Raw genomic sequence first — 22310 nt, forward strand, 5'->3', positions numbered from 1 at the left:
ATTTTCATCTTCAAAATGGGTACATTGATACCTCTGGGTTATTACGAGCTACCAGCCGCAGAGGGCTGCCTGTATTTATACAACACTGCATTATTTATAATATCCCTTTCAGGAGCAGGAAAATACAAGTTAGCAGTTTGATTCCCCATCACCACTTGGAAAACATTGATTTCTCGCCCTCGTTTCTCCCACCAGAGCTGTAGCCGACCTGACCATGGTTAGTTTACTTCTCTGGGCCAGATGCTCAGGCTGGTGAAAACCACCAACAACCACCCTGGAATACCAGAACTGCCTGGGTTTCCACCATCCCTGGGATCTGGTCCAGCCTCCCCAACACCAGTATGTTTGTGGGAACCCAGTAACGGCTGCTACAACGCTGCAGGGGAGGACAAATATTATTCACAAGGGGACGACGGCGTACAAAATGGTGGTTCCATGGGTTTTCCACTTCTGAATGGGTTTTGATTCACTCGTATTAAGGATCTGGAGGAATTTCATAGTCGCAAAATAACAAAATATTTAAGGCTGATCAAATTTTGGGTGGAAACTATTTGAGAATGTCATTTTAGCTGAGAAGCAGCAGGGGATTATAAGATTTTACAGTCCAGAACTAACAGCGAGGAATTTCAGCCCATTTGCAGCATCCTGAGCTGTTAACTCGTGAGCAGGCTGGCAAGGCACCCAGAAACATCTTCAAGCCAAAAATAACGGAAGAGAGTGGAAAATATTTCCCCCCCCAAATCTCGCCAAATAAATGTACCAAGGACACACACGTTTCAAAAAGGGTTCTTTTAATTAGAAGCAAGTTTGCAAAAGAAGAAGTAACTTTCTCATATAAAATAGTGGAGTGGTGAAAGTGAGGCTAACAAGAGGTGTGGAACAAAAATCCAGGGCAAATCCCCAAGGAGACACTGAAGTAAAAGCAAGGATCTGACAACCGTAGTACACCGAAGGGTAACTCAAACACAGCTGTGGAAGGTGGTCCTACCCCTAAACTGGTGGCAGATACCACACCAGAGGACGGACTCTATCCCGAGAGTGGCAAAGTGACCAGCTACAAACTCACCATAACACGGTGTTCTCGCACCTTTCTGCTACCCGAGAGCTCCCACTGCACCGTGACAGATCCTGGCACTGCCCAGGAGCTTAAGGACATCAAGGGGGGAGCTCTGGTGGCACTTCCCAGGTGCCCCACCTGCAGAACACCACCGCAACGCGTTAACAGAAAGGTTTCATTCCCAGATCTAGAGAATCGGACATAAATGGGAAAACACCTCGATATAAAGCTCTGTAACCCCATTCCAGTCTCTATATCCAGCGAGTCAAGCCCCAAGAAAGTGCACAGTGATCAAACAGCATCAAAATAATGAATTTCCTGCCAAGTCTTGTGGTTCCAGGATCATATAAAGTGGGGAGGTGGCAGCCTTGAGAAGATAAAATTCTGAGTCAGAGCCTGAATCTCAAGTCTTAATGGAATTTCACTCCTTGTTCAAACATATCTCACCTGTCCCGTGTGTCACGTGTGTGCTTATTGGTTGTGGCTCTCTACTACTGGGAGCGGCAAACTTTACACCTTTACACAAAGTGCAAGCCAACTGTATTTGTCTGGGAGGGCTGGGGGTGGAAACGTGGGGGAGAAGAAAAGGAATATAGAAATACAAAGAACTGAAGGGACTTGTTAGGTGGAGCCATGTAAGGCCCATGCCCAGCCCAACATGATCAGTCTTGGGGTCAATGTGCTCCTAATTCAAGGGTGGCTTTCCGTAAGGGGGTTCCAATGGATACTGTACAACCACATCGCCATGCATGTGGCTTTGTGTGACCACCACAACAACATACCTCTCCCCACGTGACCTCTAGGAACGCCGTGATGATGTATGGACTCCACACATGCTGGCAAAAACCTATAAAAACAACCTAAGAAAAGAGATTGAACCTGGAGCAGGAGCTCCAGGCTGAATGAAGCTGTTTGCAGTAAAACCTGCCCATCCAGCAACTCTTCTGTGGTGGCTTTTCATCTCCAAATAGAACCCCTTTGTTGCTCGTGCCCTTCTGGCTGCTATTGACAAAGGAGGTCACTAAAGATAGGAGGTCTTGGCATCACGTTCAGTCTTACATACCACAGATTTCCAGGACCTCAAGATTTCTAATGGCCCTAAGCAAAGGTTATCTTTCTTGTGGGTTTGTTGTTTTTTTTTTTGGTGTGTTTTGTTTTAAATTTTCCTGATAAATTCCTTTTCTAAAAGTATTTTTCTGAAACAAGTTGCCCTGCTTATCTGAAAGCAGCAAGTGGGAGAAGACACCAGGGCTCTGTATGTATAAACAGCTATCTCTCCTCCCTTTTTGGAGAGCAGATTGGATAATCTTTGGATGACCCAATGGATTTCTTGAGGGAAAGCAATGACAAGGATAATAAATGTATCCCACGTCAAGACAGACTCGGATATTTATTCTAAACAATTGCTACAGCAGCTTCTGGCAGAGACCTGGGTATAAGCAGGAAAAATGAGATCTTGGCCCATCGGCAAAGCATCACTGGCTTTAACACTCAAAATGAAAAGGAAAATAAAAAATCCTTTTGGGTAATGGATTAGTTTCTTTTTCTGTATAGCTTTTTTTCTTCTTCTCTCCAGTAATGCCAACTGCTTCCAAAAGTGGGACTGCTGGCCGCAGTGTGATTCCTTTAGTAAATGCTGATTAAATCCTTTGCTCTGCGCTCCCCAACAAGGGAGGGGTGACACCCGGGGAGGGGAAGAGCCTGTCACTGATCAAAGTAAGAGAGTGCCCTCTCCTGTCCCTTCTCACCGCAGCTGCTCACACCCCAGCACTGTTTTGAGGACCAACATCGGAGCATTGAAACATCAGAAAGGAAAATATTCCACTCGAGGGTGTGGGTTATGGTGGGGGGACACACCTTGTGTGATACGGACTTTTTGGGGGATAAAATGCTCCACGTAGAAGGGGTTGGAACAGTTACAGACCCTGCACTCACCTGCACTTTTGCACATGATTTAAGAAGGGACAGCCTGAGGGTCGGTGTGGTTGGGAGGGCCAGGAACATCGTTGATGGTGGTGGCTGGTGTCATCTCAGCCCTGGGACCATGGTGAAGGCTTGGGCACTTTTCTCCTGCAGGAAATTGGGGATTTTCACGGCTATTGCATGAAAAATGAGCTTCTATTAAACTGTTCCCTGAAATGTCTCCCTTGGTCATTTCATGACGCTGTTTTTATTTTTTAATAACAGCCACCAAGAGACCTGAGAAACATGGGGAAATAAATAAATAGATAGAAATGAAACATCCTAAGAAGGTGTTTTAAATATAAGCCTTCATTTTTCAAGACTGTTGTAAACAAGAAGATGGAAACAGAAGTGGATTTGATGGGTGGAGTTATTGTAACATGACAACTAATGTTTAAAAGTCATATTTCAAAGCTGCGATTCCCAAAGATTACAGCTGTGAAATAGAGCTTTCTTGCTAACTGATGGAGTGCTTCCTTCCAGATAGAACAATTATACCTGATATCTGAGGTAAATAAAACCTACCCATTAATCATATTTTACAAGTACAGCATGCTATCAAGGAGGCAGAGGCATCATGCACGTAGCCATACAGGGTCCTGGGCAGCAGAACACACACCCTATGCTCCTCTTAGGGATGAGCAGGACAGTCCACTTCCACACTCTGCAAATGCCTAGGTAAAATAAACCCATGTGTAAGAAAAGCCATCTCCTAAACAAAACATTAATAACCCAGAGGGACAATAGCGTGGTCTAGAATGGAACAGAAATACCTTTGTTTGGATCAACAGGTCCTAAAGGAATCACACCTAACCCGTTATTTTGGCGGCAGAAGAAAAGGGCCATACAGCCAACTCAGCAGGTCCTCAGCAAGGTCAGGCTTTCTAGTTGCAGATGGTTCTGAGGAAAAAAGGAATAGTCTCTTCTCCTCCCTTTGTATAAATCGTGCTGCTCCCCACGTTGTCCTTCAGTGGAGCAGTGGCCATAAGGTCCATTTCCTTTATTCCCCATGGGTTCCTTGCTTTTTTTTGCTCAAGGTGGTATCAGATCAGCCCCAGGGAGTAACTGCACCTTACACCAATTCAGGTCTGGCAATATTCAGGAGATACAGAGCTACTTGCACTACGCTTTCCTTTGGAGCAAAGTCTTCAGTGTTCAGCCTACTTTCTACTAATCTATATCCCTAAGTGCTTCATGGTCCTTGAAAGGCTCCTCCTGCAGCACTACCTCTCATACCTGTTGGATAAGCGCCATTAAAATTCCAACAGCGATTGCATTGCTATGACACATGAATATAAAACAAGGTGTTTAAAAATATGTAATCTGATGCAGGAAATAACAAAGGAGAAAGAAAACAAACCAGGAAAGTCACGTAGATAATTTTGTCTAAGAAACAAAAAAACTCAGACTGAAAACAAATTTTTGTCAGTTCAGTAATTAAAGCAAAGTCCATATGGCTTAAGAGAACAGTCAAAGTGCACAGAAGGCAGTGGGGTTTTTGTTTGCTTTGCATTCCTCTTCGCAGTAAGCTCCACGTCATACTCTTTGGAGCCCCTTCTCCATCCCACACACATCCTCCCCAGGTGCAGAGAGGGGGATGGCGCACAGGGTTTTGGCTCAAGCCCGTGTCTTTGCATATCTCTTGCCATCTAATGAGCTCAGAAGCCCTTAAACACACCCACTGGAGTTTTTGGTTTTGAATTTTTTTTTTTTTTTTTTTCTGGAGCCTTTGGAGAGGAACAGCAATCCAGTGCCAAAGCCATCCAGAATCTGTATGCACCAAGAGCAGCAGTGCTCAGAGGCAGTGCCAGAGAGTAAAAGCAGGTCTGAGACCCTTTGCCCTGTCCAAGAAGAAAGGTGGCAGCAGGGCCGAGCTTGCCCTTGGACCTCACCAGTTGAGGTGAGGTGCCACCAGGCTACTTCTAACCAGCCCCCATGGGCAGGAACAGGCAGCCACTGTAATCAGTGCCAGGTTGGTTTCAACAACCTGCCTTGAACCCACCACCACCCAGTGCCACAGCTGTCCCGCATCCCCCCGGAGAGGACAGGGTCAATATGTAATAGTGACAGTGCCCACACGTGCCCTGAGGGGATGTCAGCAACCAGCAGGATCCCAATTTTTCGGGCTGACCTACACCCACCCGGGAGGAAATGCCAGACACTGGAGTGGCAAGGACTTGCCTACTTCCAAATTCACCTTTCAGACTTTTGGGGGAAAAAAGTCTGGTAATCCAGGACTGTTGCTAGGTCCAAGGGCTGGACTTGGACTCTTTAAACTCCTGACAACTTCCTTGAGAGTAAACAACTTGCTGCTAAACATGACAGACTCAGGAAAAAGGACAGAAAAGAAGAAAACAAAAAGGGAGCTACACAGAAAGATGGTAAATAAACTAAAAATCCCCTCTCTTCTTTCCAAAGGCTGTAGGTTCAAGCACACAAAGCAGCCTGTAAATGTGCACAAGGTAATTCATGACCCTAATGTTTGAAAAACCTGGTTAGCTTTATTTGGAGACACTTTGTTGCTTCTCCCAGATATGAAGCTGAAGAATCAATAAAAGGCACCTGTGGACACCAAAACTCACCCAGTCCGTGTGACGTGTTTTTGTGCTAAAAAAATAAATAATCAAACAAACCCAGCTACCGTGTACTTTTTTTACAGACCAGTAAGCAGCACCGCAGAGTCTGGGTGAGAAAGGATGCTCAACTTCTATTGACAGGGCGAGATAACTTTGATGATCAAAAACCTCATCAATTAGTAAACTCTCTAGCTTGTTACTGCAACCTTAATTGAAAGATTCCTCTGGCTTGCTGGGTTGTGTCCTTTGACTTTTAAAAAATGACCGATTCGAATGGCACACGCAGTCCACGAGGGAGGATGAGAGCCACACCAAAAATAAACTGACCTTGCATCTGAATTCTTCCCACTTGCTTCACCCACCGCTGCTTACAGTGCTCTTTTGGGCCATCTCCTCTTCTAAAGGCCCTGGAGTTGGAATATTTAAAGAATGCAGCAAGTCCCATTTGAACAAGAAGGAAAAGCAGGTCAGTAATTCAGTCTAAATACACCAGTAGTGAGCCTAGAGCAGACACAGTGACACAACTGAGCCTACGTTGATCAGCCAGTGCTCCTAATGTGTGGAGCAGCAATGAGAAGAGGAGAGAGGAGGTGTCTGCTTTTCATGTAAAAATTTGTCCCTTTTTTATATTTTCCTACTTGACCTTGATGACAGGGAAAAATTAAGAAGGGAAAGAAAAAAAAGAGAGAATAGAGAAAAAGGAAGAAAAAGGAGCCTGGGAGGTTTTACGTTTTTCTCTTCAAATCACATCACAAAGTCACTCATTGCATCTAGGGAATTCACCTCCTTGTTTGGGAAAGGGGGGACAGAAGGAGAGGAGAGAAAGAAAGAGGGAAGAGAAGGGCATGGGAGCTGCTTCCTGAAGCAGTGTTACAAAAAGCGGTTAAAAAAACCCTACTATTCACAAGTGGTTAAAATCATCACTTTTCAGAATTCCTTTTTTTTTTTTTTTTTTAAACAAAGGTTCAGCTAGTTCAGCTCCGTATTTTTTTAGAGTTGATTGTCTTCAGAAAGGAAAAAAAAAAAACAAACCACAACCCCAGCCTCATCGGTGTTCCCATCCGTTTCTACCCTGATGATAGAGAAGGTCCCCACAGTTCACCGCACCGGTCACGCACACACACAGTCACCGCCATGGGTCCCTCCGAGGGACCATCCTCCGGCCCTGTCTCAGACGAAGGAGGAGAACCCTGTCACTGGAGTCCGGGAGCCGGGGGCGGGCTGTCCCGTTGGGGTGTACACCCCTCCTGAGCTCTGTGTCGTGATGACAGTCTGGAAATAGGGTTCTGTCTCGCTGGCGGCGCATTCCTCGTATCTGTAGGATGTTGGGTGCTTCACCCCTTTCTGCTGCCGCTTCCACGAGTTGTAGTACGTGGGGTCGCTCATGTAATGGTTCACGAAGGAGTGCTTTGGCAACTCGTCTTCATAATCTGAGTCAGTGGCCTGGAGCATCAGGGGAAATAGAAAAAAAATATATTTAAAAACATCAGCCATTAGCGCCTGTGATTTAGCCCGTTCCACTCGAAAAGAAATTAGAGACAAGTTTAATATCACCAGCTGACAAAAGCTGTAATTTTAGGGTAGGCTGGTTTGTACTGCAAGCGTAATGCATGCTGGACAAGTAGAAAAACACTGGATGTAGAAAAGCACCGTGCTCTGGTTTTGCCAGGCTTTGCTGCTAGAGGGAGAGTCCCCCCGCAAACGCTGGCGATAAGAGATACAGAGAAATCCCTTCTCATTCACTGCAGAACGCTGCGGCAGGAGGTACCGCTCTGAGACGAGATGCAGGGAAGTGTAGAGATGGCACAGGGAAACCAACAGCTTTCAATCACGTAATCAACAAGGCTGCAATTACAGTTTTGTAATTGAGACTCTCTCTTCTTCCGACGCAAGGACAGAAGGAACATCGTCCCCGCAAAGGCGCTGAAGTTATCCAGGTGTGCTGCTCTTCCTGGTGGTCAGACCAGGCCACCTGCACAGTACTCTGAGTTTGGCTTGATATTGAAAATGAGTTACATCACTGAAAGGGAACTGAGCAAAATTGGGTTGTTTTTTTTTTTTTTTCAGGCAACTCTCTCTGTGTGTTCCAGCCAATTATTGGTGATATACAACAAGGCACACAACCAGTGGTGAATGTAGAGAGAGAATGCAAAATCTGGAAGAGAAGAACTGCAACAAGGCACACAACCAGCAGCGAGTGAAGATAGAGAATGCAAAATCTGGAAGAGAAGAACTGCCAGGCAGGAGGGGCTGCTTTCTTGGGATGGCTCAGGGACAGCCCTGCGTTCAAAGCGCATCTTACCCCTTGAAATGTTTATGCACAGTGGCTGGGTAGCTTCAAAGCTCCTATAGATATCGAGCGGGAGCTCTACTGAGACGTAACCAGATAAGCCTTCGTGCATCTGCCCCTCCTCTGAAGCACGGCTGCTGTGATGCAGCTGGAGGAATCACAGAGGGCTCGTACATCTCCTCCCAGCGCAGAGACCACGGCAAAGCCTTGGCCGCGGTATCCAAGCGCACATTTTCCTTCTGTTCCCAACTAATGTTCCCACCAGTCACAGCCGCATCCCATACAGCACACAAACATTTACCCAGTCATTTCCATATCTCATGCCTTCTCTCTAAATCTCTGATTCTAGCATGCAAAAGCTCTTATTCCATTTTTTTTTTTCCCCCTGATAATCTGCATAGCCAATTCTAAAGGCAATTAAATATCAAAGTAGCGGCTGCCTAAGACATACAAGAGAGAGACGGGTAAGTGCAGCTCGTAACTGTAAGTTGCTGCAATTAGTTTCAAAAGGTTGGTACCGTTCTGATCTATGACACCACACAGCAAACACACATCCTTCTTGATCCTGTCTGCCACACAACCAGTCTCTCCTCCTCTAAAGCTCCTTTTTAATGGTCTCTAAAGAACAATCCTCAAATGCCTTGCAAACCATCATTCGAAAAGGGCACCGCATCCATCATCCCACTTCTTTGCCTAGATAGCTGCTTCGATACTATTTCCTGCCCATTTTCCAGCACAGAGGGTGATGGACAGAGCTGAGAAATTTTTCCCAGAGTTTTCCAAAAGTCTGAGCAAAGCAGCTCTTTTCAACTTTGCAAAATTCTCCCTTCTGCTACTACCCATGCTTTGGCTCTTTGGAATTCTGTAGTTTGATTATTTTAAGAATGCAGAGCTTCGGGTGCCTTGACAAGTAATTACTACTACAACAAAACCCTACCAGCATTAATTAATTATTCCAGAAAGAACTCAGCAAGTCTCTCTCCTGGAAAAACCTCTCCTTGGCACCAGCTGCCAGCCTCGGGAAGCCGAAACCCAACTCCCGCCAAAGACCTTCCCAAACAGGTGGGTTTTGTGGTACATCTGGAAAATCCCCAGATTTGGACCGTTTCACAGCCCGTGGGGGCAGAGAGCAGCTCCTGATCCTTGGCACCACTGCAGGGAACATCCTGCCAGCTCTGCCCTGTCTATTTTTGTAAGGGGCTCCGACAAGAGTGGCTCCGATGGCTGCAGATGTGGCAGCAGGCTGGTCCTCAGCTGCAGACACAACCAACTTCGCCTGTAGTCCAGAAGATCCCCAAATCCATGTTTCCTCTGTTCTCATCAAGGATCAAGGTACCACACTTTGCACTAGCCTTCATCTCCAACCATTCTGCTGCAGCTCCATCATCTAATGTTAAGGCTGAAAGGTGCCTGGGGAGCTGGAGGCTGATGTGGGCATCTAGAAGAAAAGGCTCTGCATCCCGAGGAGCAGTTGGTGGTTATGGATCATGCACCTGAAGGTGTGAACTCCTCCAGCTCTCACGGATGTGCTCCCTCCATCAAAGGCACAACGTGACCACTGCCCTTGCTGTGTCTTTTGATTCCTTCCCCAATCCACCGTCTCTCTGACTGACTTGGACACGCTCAGCCACCCCCCAAAGAAACAAGCCCCTGCTGAGCAAACGGATCACAGCTGAGCTGAGGTGTCATAAACATCACGAGAAAAATCCCCACAAACTTCTAGTGGCTCCTTACTGGTCTTCCTGATGTCCCCGCAGACATATAGAGACATAAAGAGAAGTAAAAGGCTGGAAACTCTAAGAAGAAACGCTGAGAAAAGCTGTATCCAAAAGACCAACACATGACTTGATCGGTATAATAATGATAATGATTCAGCCACTTGATTTCTGTCCATCGCTAACAGAAAAATACTCACCCACAAACCTAATATAATTTCTGTACCTAAGCCAAGTTCTTTTGAGGTTGCCAGAAGTCAACATAATAAAGAGGAGAAATACCGGGAACGCTTTTAGATGGGCTGCTGCCCCCATCTGAAATGCCGTGTCACTTGGACTTGCCATGAACAGAAAGAGGGAATTTAAAACACTATCACCTGCTGATCATCTGTCCACTAATTAGTCCATTATACCAACTGAAAGGGAACACTAATTTGGTGTAAATAGGGCCAGTGCCTTTCAGAAGTCACTTACGTGAAACATATACAGCTGCCCTAAGTTCAGCCTTTCATCATCATTAGCACTGATGCTGGAAAGGATAACCTACTTGTCGGTGTGGATTAAACGTGTTTTCTCTGTGTTTCCTTCAGAACAGGCAGGAACTGACTATCCTGTCCTTGTTTCTAAAGTACCTTCTAAGGTCTGCTCAGAACAAGGTACTAATAACCACCCTTACCAGCAAGGAATTCTCTGAATTGCCATCCCACATCCCTCTCTGCCCTGATGAAAATCAAGGAGTAGCAAGATAAACCTGTTTTGCATGACAATACAGACAGCTTATACTAGAGGATTACTTTTTAGTGGTTTTTAAACTATTGAGTAAATAGAAATGCTGCAGGGCTTTTTGCTTTGTTTTTGGTTTTCTCCCTTCCGTGCATCTGTGGCTTTGTTACCTTGGAAACCTCCATAGGCTGGAGCCTGATTGGGTGTGCGGTGACATTACAGACTGTCAACCAAAGGTGCATGGATGCCTATGAAACAACAAATACACGAAATGAGAGGCTATTTAAGTATTTTATTGGTAGCACGAAATGCACAGGTGCTGCCCAGAAAGAAATTCAGGGACCAGAGTTGGCCGGCTTAGCCAAGGGGGAATTTGAAAACAGTTCCAATTATATTTTTGTTCTTTAAAGTGACTGCATAAGAAACAACCGTATGAGATTTTTTCTAAAAATGTAGATGGCAGCAATTTCTTTTGGTTGACATTAAATGAATATGCTGTAAGAGAGACATGGTAACCTTGTAAGCAAACAGATTTCTCCGGACATGGGAACCCTTGCTTATTTAATGTGTTACCTGCAGCTGGTTTCCACATGGTGCCCTACTTGTCAAAACTGTTGAAGAACTTTATCGGAAACAAATTAAATCATATTCCCTATGAAGTGTTAAGTGGAAATTTATAATATCTTCCCACAGAGCTGAGAAAGCAGAAGTCAGTCAGACTGCAGAGAGCAGCTGGGGAGACCAGAGCGTGGCCAGTGTTCAGCACGGACTGATAACGCGGGCAATCTGGGAGAGTATTATCTCCTGAAAACAGTTTTTGGGAGATCACAAGGACATGTGAGAACAAATACACACACACTCATCACCCTCCTTTCCCCTCCTGTAAAACCACCCCTTCATGGCTGGCTGACATCGCAGATACAACATCAAATTTCTGCACATGGTGAACACCAAATTTCTTCAGATCATCTGTCCAGAGCCTCGTCCACTTGACTCATTATCTAAGAGCCTATTATTATTAATCATTTAGAAATTACACTCTTCGCACTCTCTTGCTCCATACCTGCCAATTAAACTACTTTAACCTCATTAACAGGACTGGTGCTTGGCTTTCATGACATGGAGTAAGTTAACCACTTGATTTATGAATATTAAGAGCACTGCTCGGTCTGCTTGATTCTCTCTTTGTTTCTCTCTTGCTCTCCTCATCAGGAGGGAGCTGGGAGGAAGGCTCCCAGGCAGCTGTGTTCTAAGTGCAGTCAGTCAGCCCGAGAGTTTCTTGCAGACTTCTTCGTGCTCGGTAAACCCCACGAGACTCGAAGCCAGTGAGCTTCCCTTCTTTTCCATAGAAAATCTTGACACCTCAGGCAACAGGGGTAAGACTAAGCAGCAACAAGATGACGTGTGGGTTGAAAGCAAAAAATACAGTTTTTGGCCTGGCCTGCTCTTACGTACATCATATTATGTGGAATTTGAGACCCATGTGAAGATGCATTAGAGAAAAACAGCATCAGGACTCCCTTTGCTGCAGACGGACCAAACTTGTGTAAAGCTCTTATATAAAAAGATATATTTAACTCTTCATGTAATGGGAAACATTCTGCCTGCTAAGAGAGAGGGAAATTCTCAGAAAACAGATCTTGTCTGTTAAGATCTCCTTTGAGAATAGAAATGGAAAGAACAGAAATGATAAACAGGAAGAGCTAATAGGTAAAGGAACACTTGAAAAGAGAGTGGTCAAACAACTATACCCACCTCTGCCCCAACCCACCCTCACCCTCCTGTCTGTACCAGTCAACATAAACAGCATTTTCAGGCTGATCAAAAGGCAGCATCTCCTATTGCTACCTCTACTGGGAGCGTATTAACATTTCATGCCTAAAAGCACTCCCCACCACAAGAAAAAAAACAAGCATCAAAGACATTATACAGAAGGGCTGCATATCTAAGCCCCAAGGAAAAACAGGAGGCACATTTTGTTCACATACTCACATGCACGCACAGATTGACAAAAACACCAGAATCTCAATTGAGACCTTTAGGCTCGACTGCAATACTCGGTAAATAAATAATATTAATAATAGCCTGAGAAAAAGAAACAAAAAAATGGCTTTCTTCTGTGTTGTACAAACAGCGCATACAGAAGGCAGTAATGACACCCTGCGAGTAGACTTTTGAGCATTACCAGGAAATACCACACGGGGCATTGAAATTAATGTCAAAAGGTGCCAGCGCTAAATTCATGATCATGCTCGGCAAACTGTTTTAATGACAGGTTTAATGCTGGGTTGTTACAGTGACATGACCAAAGCACTATGGGTTTAATCTGGAGAGGAAAGCTCGCACGAGGCAGAGACAGCAGCTCCGGCTACACACCACGGCAAACTGCCGGCACGGCGGGTCGGCCACGGGGCAGCACAAAGCAGCAGGCTGTCCCTGGTAATTAGCAGGAGGTGAGAGCTAGGTAGCCAGGAAAAAGCAGCTGTAGCTGCAGGTGCAGAAAAGCTCCAGATGAAAACTGTCATCTTCTTTCCCTACTTGCTGCTCTTGATTTATTCTTGCTGGAAGGGGTCAGCTTTGGAGCGGTTTGGCCCACTGCTCGCTTCTTGCGCTGTCAGTTCAGATCCGTCAGGATCTCAGCTGACAACACAGGGTTTTAGAGACAGATTTACCTTTCTGGATATGCCTGGATGTCTGTCTGTTCACCTCTGACCACTGCAGGGCTTTTACAGACCACGAGCACTTTCTTCTTAAAGGGGATATACGAGACAGGATGGATAATGCTGGCAAACACCCACCTTCCTTGGAGAACAGAGTCTAGAGACAAGCCCAGCAGGAGGTTCCTCTTGAGCTAGAGTAAGGGCTGAGGGCTGGGGTGTTCAGAAACCCAAATTGCTGGGCTCTCACAGCCATTACCATGTGCCCCCTGGCAGGTTTCTTGTGCCCCCCTTACTCCCTCTGCAAGAGAGGCAGCAGTTCCCACCACTCTTCTGAATCTCGGTGTTTGCCAGAGCTGTCTCAAAAAGGCACCATGAAAACTTCAAACCACACCCCATATTTCAGTCACGCAACAATCCAAAGAGTGTCCCACCTCATCCAGATGGGAGCTGCAGCCAGATAGTTATTTTGCTGGTTATTTTCCCAAAAGGGCTTTAAATCTGCAGCCCCCAGGCAGAAGGGGACGTGCAGCCCCTTCCAGAGAGGTCAGCACGCACTGGTTGACTGATTGAAATGGCTGGTTCACCGGGCTATTTGCATGACATCTTAAAATTAAAATGTCAAAGGCACTTGTCTTTCTACGTAACACTGGAAAACCATGAATACCTGCCGAGGCCAGGTCTGGAATCTGCCCTGCCTGGGTCCTGCTTGTCATATTTCCCTTTGACATTTTAATTTTAAGATGTCATGCGAATAGCCTGGCAGGTATTCATGGTTTTCCAGTGTTATGTAGAAAGACAGGTGCAAAGTCCCCAAGACAGACAGACAATGACACGAATAGCCCGGAGAACCAGCCATTTCAAAGTCCCCAAGACAGACAGACAATGACACCACAGTACAACGCAGGGATGGGATCAGAACCTCAGAACTTGCCAGGGTTTGCCAGGGAAATCAACATCTGCAGTGGCTGGACAACATCTGGCAAGGCAAAGGGAAACCCTTACCTCTGACTCCGACACTTCTAAGGGCTTCTCGTTCAGGCCCAAGCCCTCGGTCAGCACGGCCCCGTTGTACTTGTTGCAGATATCCTCATCAGAGTAGTGCAGCCCCCCTGGGCTTGGGCGAGGAGGAGACCTAGAAAATGTAAAGGATGAGTGCAGGGGATGTTGTTATTTCTCTGAACTGACACAATTAAATCGTACTTAGAAGCCAGAACCACAACCTGGGGCAGTGACTTGGGCATCGAAGTCCTCCCTAGGTCCTCCAGACAACAGTCTCTCCCCTTTGCCTATGTAATAATTGCTTGAAGCTAGATTAAAAGCCATTTCCAAGAGTGTGGTGTTCTCACCTGGTTCCATTCTTCTTTGAGAAGGTGCTCTTGATGTTCAGGTGTCTGCTGTTGAGCTCCAGAGCAGTGAAGCCTCCATTATCCAGGGTGACCGACTCTTCCACATTGGAGATGGTTTTACCTGGAGCCAGGCAATCACAGATTCAGCTCAAGCAAAGGCACTTTTCCCCCAAATATAACTGTAAGACCTAACTTTTCCTTCTTTCTGTTATATGACTTCATTAATTATTTGAAAATCTCTTTACTTTTCTTACTGGCAAATGAGAACAATCAGAGTGGAGGAGTGGAGCTTATGAGGAGTGTGAATGGGCAGAAGGAGCCAAAAGAGGGGAAAGGAGGAGTCATGGATGGATGCATTTCATTCAGAAGTAAGTATCAAAACAGTACAGATGAACTGTGCTCCAAAAGTGCTTATTTTTGTCTTTTGACTATAAATAGAAAGCAGGTAACTAATTCAGCTGGCCACTGAAGATGTTCTAAATTGGGTGCTGTGAATCCCATTCATGCTGACTGAAGCAAAGTAACAGAAAGTAAAAATAGGAAAGGCAAAAAAAGAGAAGAAAAAAAAAAAGGGCAGGAAAGAAAGCAATAGATAGGTAGGGTAAGTGGATAGCAAATGGGGAAAAGATGTCAGAGCTGTAATGCGGATAAGATATAGATGTGAGAAATCACTGGACAATGGAAGGCAGGGAAAAGGACAGGGGACTAGAAAAAGAGGGAAAATACAGCAAAGTATATTATTTCTTGTGATCAAATATAGCAAGAGCTTATTCTCTCCCGTGCTCATTCTTTGTAATCCCAAAGGTGTGAGCTCAGCTCGTGTCCCAGGGAGAAGGACTGGTTGCATATTGCCACTTTGCAGCAGACAGGTACTTTATCCTCGGCTTCAATTTCAGTGCTACATTAAGACTCAGTGTGAACACTGGTATCTGACAGCACAGGTCAGACCTGTCTTTTCATGTCTGTCCCCCAAACACAGAGCAAAACTAAGAAGATGAGAGATTTCCTATGCGCTACGCATACAAATACGTAAGAGTATTAACTTGGTAAAATGCCACAGTATTCATACATCTTCTATCTCATGGGACTGAAATCTGATTTTCTAACACTTGTTAGAAGTGAATTATAAAGAAAGAAAAGATCTTCAATTTGGGACTGAATTACTAAATACTGCCTGGAAGACTCCTTCATTACATTAATCCCTAAGAACGGGCAGCGCAAAGACCTATCCACCTGATCCTACTCATTAATGTGCCTTTTTTTGGCACCTCCTGGCATCAGAGCAATTTCTTGCTGGAGGTGGAGGAGAATATCAGAGAAATACACATGTGAACAACCCCTCCAGGACTCTATTATATCAGGAGAAGAAAAGGCAAAAACAATATTCAGAGCTCAAGAACTGGGCGTTTTGAAAGGGAACTGTTTTAACATTCATAGTTACAGAGCAGGTAGCTCCTCTTTCCTTTCAGAAAGGAGACTGGTAAAAATCATAACTAAAGGAAAATTCAGAGCTTCATGCTCATTATGCCCTAAAGTCTAACAGGTCCAGATAACCAAGACACCCCTTAGCTGCTTGGCCCCCAGCACAGCAACTGCAGCTGGGCGTCTGGAACGAATGCGAGATGCAGGCACTTTATTTAATATAAAGGAGTTGTCATAGAGTCCTCACACATACAGACCCAGAGTATCTGCATCGGGTACAGCCAGGGCAAAGCAGAATCTTTCTCCTTCTTCCCATCTATCAGGGTGTGATGACAAAGCTAAATGAAGCTCATTCTTTTTTTGTGGTCTTCTGCCAGGCATTTGACCCAGACTCCTCGGCTTGTGCCACAGTCCCTGGGACTATCCAGATGCTGTCCCATCCAAGCCCATGGCTGGTTAGCATCCAAAACCTGGTAAGATCAGGCTCTCTTTGTTCATAGCCATACTGGGCTATTTCTATCAAACCCGAGAGTAAAAAGATCTGAGTCTTCTGTCAAACAAAATACCTATAAACAGAGTCCACGCTGAGGAAACCAGGGGTTCAAAGGGAAGACCATTTCTAATTCCCACAGCTCTTGAGAGTGTGTGCACAGCACAGAGCTGATGTCTTACCTGTGCTGCAGTTCCTGTACTTCTTGCTCTGGCCATGCAGGACCAATGCAAACACCACCAGGAGGATGAGGATCAGGCTTGAGAGTGCCATCACCAGTAGAAACCACCACTCCTCGTAGAAAGGGGCTTCTGTTTGTGCTGAGAGAGCAAAAAACAAATAATAATTCCTCTTCATGCTCCTTCAAAATTTCCTCTTCTTCCCCACGGGGAATGATGCATCTATAACAGCGTTCAGGAGAGAGGTGTTCAAAGGAGATAACACGGTCTAGTCTGCAGGGAGGCTTTCAAGGGGCCTACTGACACTTCTAAGTTGGCAAACGGAACAGGAGCATATCATGGCTCCAACATCTCCACAAGCATCTTTCCCACACCCAGAGCAGTGCTCCAGGGTCCCTTAGCTAAGAAGATGTTATCACCAAGTGAAGAGAGGCAGGTTTCTTCCCACAGCTCTGCACGCTTACATTCCTTGACTACTGCTGTGTGCTTACTACTCCTTGGGCCAAAGGAACCACTCATATATCTGTCACGACCCACGATGATTCTTTAAGAGGTGTGCCCAACCAAAATCATGCTCCATGGCTCTTAAATAAATACAGCTGCTACCAGGGAACAAAGTAAACTTGGTTTGGTGTCTTTCAGTACCTCCAGTAACTCCAACTTCCAACATTCACTGCTACTCTATACCGTTTCCCCATCAGCTTGGCCAAACATGATGTGCAGCACATGGGTATCAATTCTGTTCCCTGGATTTTCTGTGATTTCAAGTCATTTCACCCCATTTGACTGCAACTGGAGATGCAAAATGATACTAACTTCCCCTTTCTAGAACTACCTTGCCAGTCTTGGTTTAAAGTAATAAGTATTGTTGTTTTCTTGCAGTGATACTCCCTTTGTTCAGCATCCCTCAGCTTTGTGAAGAAACACTGCCACTGGAGCACAAGCCAACAGTTGTATATCAGTTCCATCTAATCCCTAAGGTAGAAGAACACCTGGTAGGAACGGGTGATGCCAGGAGACCAACTTCAACCAAACCCCTTACTATCATCAACCCAGGCTCCTTCCCAGACTGCCCTGAGCTCTGGATCTAAACACAAGTCTGTTGTGAGCCTGACGGTAGGAGCTCAAATTTGTTCCAGACCACTGGGTATTCTGCAGCAGTGAAAAGCAGCCACGCTCTTTCTTTGCTGGGAGGCCAGGCCAGGCCAATAAAGTCCTAAAGGCAAACTGCACAAGCCATGCTGGGCTGAGCAGATTCAGTGCAATTTATACCTCCCTGTGCTAGCTGAAGTGGCCAGCCTAAAATGCTTTATACTTTTATGACTGTAAGTCTCAACGGAAACCTCTTACTTTCATGCAGCAATTTGAGATGAACACAGAAGCATCAAAAGGAGGTGAATTAAATAGTTCTGTTCAAGTGGAGAACTCACAAACAAACGTTTTATTTATAAAAAGCATCACAAGAAGCTACATGCCCAGCTTCAGAGGAATAATGTCTTCCAGGAAAGGAAAGACTGAAGCAATTACTGACCCTTTGCATTGTGTTACAGCCTCTGTGAAGCCACAGAGAGTGAAAACACTGACTTGGTGTTTGAAGTGGGATGTCTGTGCCCTTGTCCTGAAGGAGAAAAGCAAGGGTAGCACTCACTGAAATCCATAGACAGCTCTCACAGGCTAAGTGGTTAATTGTGTAAGGACAAACACAGCCGAGATGGCGATAGCAGCATTTACTACTCCTGCCTGCTGGGTAACCGCTGAACGGTGTTTATGCTTTTCACTGGAGGAGCAAAGAGATAAAAGCCACTCCAGATGCTGGAGCATTGCCAGGTCCTCAGGACTCTCCAGAATTTTGAATCACAAAGCGGCTTTATCAGGTTCTTTTATTCCTCTTGTCTCTTTTTGCTGACACAGCAAGGATGAAACCTATTGCTCCAAAGCAACCCGGAGCGGGGCTGTCTCTGCAAGGGGAAGAGGGGATCTGAACGAAGCTCTCAGGAGGGCAAGCTCTCCCTCTTCACAACAGGGCGCTGAACTCGAGCTGCCCAGACGTGGCAAGCTGAGTGGAATTGGCTTTTTAGGCCATTGAAGTTATTTCAGAAAACCCGAGTGCCAGGCTGCTCAAAGGGATTTGGGGAGCACGTTTAAGCCATAGCCCTGCTCACCAGGAATAAACAGGGAGGGTGGGAAGAGCCCGAGAGCATCATCAACGAGCTGTTCTGATGGAGGAGGAGTGGAGGAATCACACTGTACTGGAACTGCCAGCACAGAGGACACGAGGAATAATTTTATGAAACTGTACTGCTGTATTTTTGAGAGCTAAATACAAAATAGCACAGAAAATGTTTATCAGAGAACCCTGGGAATAAAAAGGAGGAAGCAGAGTAAACAAAACAACAGACTAGGAGAGGAGAAAACGAATTGTAGACTGTGTAAATTAGTTTTAGGGCAAGAGATCTTGCATATAACACTCAGGAAATTCCTGAGAAGGTTCTTTGTCAAACTTTAAAATGGCACATACACCATTTTCCTCTAGAGAGTAAAGTATACGGTAATAACAAGCCTTGATTCACTGCTATAAGACTCTGGCTTTACCTTAAAACAAGTGAAAACAAATTGCCCTTGATGTTTTTTTGCAACTAGAGAATCTGGGTTGGGTTTGTTTTTCTTCTTCCTCCCTCCCAACCCCGAGAAATTCCATTGGAAAAGATATTTTTTTAAAAATCCATTATTACCTGATACTGCCACAGAGGGAACGCTTGGTTCTCCGTAGCCAAATTCATTGACAGCCACCACCCGAAATTCGTAGGTCACACCCTGTTTGAGTTTGTCCAGGCCAACCGTGTAGGAGGTAGCGCTGCGAGGGATGTCCTTCACAAACATATCCCACAGCCCTTCATCTAGGAAAGGAACATGGAGAGAAATGGCATGAACTGTGAGACTTTGCACTTCCTTCTGCTCATTAAAAAAAAAAAAAAATTGGCACTAATTACATGTTTCAAGCACAGAGAGTGGACATGCTTACCTGAAGGCTGCTCAGTGACAGGCACAAATCTGAATGCCCTGCAAGACCCCATCTGTAAAGGCATTTATTCATGATGGGGGTCTTATAATAGCCCAGATGGAAGAGGTCTCCTCTGCAGCACCCACGGTGACCTGAGCTGGCTGGAGCAGCCGCCAACCATCTGGGTCCCTCCTGCCCAGGTAAGGTCACCGCATCAGCACGCCTGTTATTTGACACGGCAAGCAAACCCAGGGCAACCCGCCACACTAATGAGCCCTAATTGCACATATTTTGCCTTTATTTTTCCCATCGCAAAACTGACTTCGCTGTCCAAGCACGCAGGCTCAGCTTTGCAAAATAATGCAAAATTCAGGGTTTGGAGGGAAGTGCTGTGGCCTCGCGTGTCACTGGAGTGCTACTGGTCCCACAGTATCACCGGTGATACGTCCTTCGCAGGTGCTGGCCCTCAGCGTGGCACAGCCACAGAGCGAGACAGCAGGCACCGCACGTCTGTGCCACGCATTTTTAAGCAGGAATGAGGGTTTTTTTGCATTTTAAACTTCTCAAACCTTCTAGAAACATAACGCCGCTCTGAGGAGAGAGGTGCAGCAGGGTGACTTCGGTTCTCACCGAAATCACTGCCATTGATTCCTGACCAGGCACCGTTCTGGTCCCTGATCCATACCCACAATCTTATATTCACTTGACTACAATAGAAAGAGCTTTCAACAAGATGGATGCTGCTACCAGCGAGAACAAAAACCTACTATAATTAAAAACACCAGTCAATAATTTTAAGCGCAGGAATCAAACATTAATCTAAATGGACTGCTTTTCAGTAACTGGTACACCACACACACCGTGTGCTTGGAGTCAGCAGTGGGGCAGACATAAGGATGTTCCCCCCTTCTGGGCTGCCACCCTGCAGACTTCTGACCATGAGCACCTCTCTGGGATCCCAAGGATCACATGCCAAGTCCCATTTTGGCCGAGCCCTGTTTTCTATCCTAGAAAGAAAAAAAATGGAGCAAAGATTCTTTCAATAAATGAAAGGGGAATGGGCCAGAGAAGATATGCAGCACCTCTCTGGGATCCCAAGGATCACACACATAGTCCCATCTTGGCCGAGACCTGTTTCCTACCCCAGAAAAAAAAAAAAAATGGAGCAAAGATTCTTTCAATGAATGAAAGGGGAATGGGCCAGAGAAGATATGGCCACCAGCTGGAGCATCTTCACAACAGGGCGCTGAACTCGAGCTGCCCAGACGTGGCAAGCTGAGTGGAATTGGCTTTTTAGGCCATTGAAGTTATTTCAGAAAACCCGAGTGCCAGGCTGCTCAAAGGGATTTGGGGAGCACGTTTAAGCCATAGCCCTGCTCACCAGGAATAAACAGGGAGGGTGGGAAGAGCCCGAGAGCATCATCAACGAGCTGTTCTGATGGAGGAGGAGTGGAGGAATCACACTGTACTGGAACTGCCAGCACAGAGGACACGAGGAATAATTTTATGAAACTGTACTGCTGTATTTTTGAGAGCTAAATACAAAATAGCACAGAAAATGTTTATCAGAGAACCCTGGGAATAAAAAGGAGGAAGCAGAGTAAACAAAACAACAGACTAGGAGAGGAGAAAACGAATTGTAGACTGTGTAAATTAGTTTTAGGGCAAGAGATCTTGCATATAACACTCAGGAAATTCCTGAGAAGGTTCTTTGTCAAACTTTAAAATGGCACATACACCATTTTCCTCTAGAGAGTAAAGTATACGGTAATAACAAGCCTTGATTCACTGCTATAAGACTCTGGCTTTACCTTAAAACAAGTGAAAACAAATTGCCCTTGATGTTTTTTTGCAACTAGAGAATCTGGGTTGGGTTTGTTTTTCTTCTTCCTCCCTCCCAACCCCGAGAAATTCCATTGGAAAAGATATTTTTTTAAAAATCCATTATTACCTGATACTGCCACAGAGGGAACGCTTGGTTCTCCGTAGCCAAATTCATTGACAGCCACCACCCGAAATTCGTAGGTCACACCCTGTTTGAGTTTGTCCAGGCCAACCGTGTAGGAGGTAGCGCTGCGAGGGATGTCCTTCACAAACATATCCCACAGCCCTTCATCTAGGAAAGGAACATGGAGAGAAATGGCATGAACTGTGAGACTTTGCACTTCCTTCTGCTCATTAAAAAAAAAATAAAAATTGGCACTAATTACATGTTTCAAGCACAGAGAGTGGACATGCTTACCTGAAGGCTGCTCAGTGACAGGCACAAATCTGAATGCCCTGCAAGACCCCATCTGTAAAGGCATTTATTCATGATGGGGGTCTTATAATAGCCCAGATGGAAGAGGTCTCCTCTGCAGCACCCACGGTGACCTGAGCTGGCTGGAGCAGCCGCCAACCATCTGGGTCCCTCCTGCCCAGGTAAGGTCACCGCATCAGCACGCCTGTTATTTGACACGGCAAGCAAACCCAGGGCAACCCGCCACACTAATGAGCCCTAATTGCACATATTTTGCCTTTATTTTTCCCATCGCAAAACTGACTTCGCTGTCCAAGCACGCAGGCTCAGCTTTGCAAAATAATGCAAAATTCAGGGTTTGGAGGGAAGTGCTGTGGCCTCGCGTGTCACTGGAGTGCTACTGGTCCCACAGTATCACCGGTGATACGTCCTTCGCAGGTGCTGGCCCTCAGCGTGGCACAGCCACAGAGCGAGACAGCAGGCACCGCACGTCTGTGCCACGCATTTTTAAGCAGGAATGAGGGTTTTTTTGCATTTTAAACTTCTCAAACCTTCTAGAAACATAACGCCGCTCTGAGGAGAGAGGTGCAGCAGGGTGACTTCGGTTCTCACCGAAATCACTGCCATTGATCCCTGACCAGGCACCGTTC

At 45.7% G+C, this 22310-nt stretch overlaps 1 protein-coding gene across 2 annotated transcripts in view; it reads right to left on the bottom strand.

Annotated features, from left to right (window-relative positions):
• Nucleotides 1-774: 774 nt before the first annotated feature.
• Nucleotides 775-22310, bottom strand: part of SDK1 (sidekick cell adhesion molecule 1) — a 411416-nt gene continuing 389880 nt past the window's right edge. For both annotated transcript variants that reach the window (XM_014946238.1, XM_014946237.1), the window contains 5 exons: nt 21373-21537; nt 16424-16561; nt 14330-14450; nt 13986-14115; nt 775-7038 (listed from right to left, as the gene is read on the bottom strand). In XM_014946238.1, the coding sequence (XP_014801724.1) occupies nt 6766-7038; nt 13986-14115; nt 14330-14450; nt 16424-16561; nt 21373-21537 (827 nt within the window). In that variant the 3' untranslated portion in view covers nt 775-6765. The remainder of the gene's footprint in view (nt 7039-13985; nt 14116-14329; nt 14451-16423; nt 16562-21372; nt 21538-22310) is intronic.

The sequence above is a fragment of the Calidris pugnax genome, unplaced genomic scaffold, assembly GCF_001431845.1.
Source record: "Calidris pugnax isolate Ruff unplaced genomic scaffold, ASM143184v1 scaffold123, whole genome shotgun sequence".
Taxonomy (NCBI): Eukaryota; Metazoa; Chordata; class Aves; order Charadriiformes; family Scolopacidae; genus Calidris; species Calidris pugnax.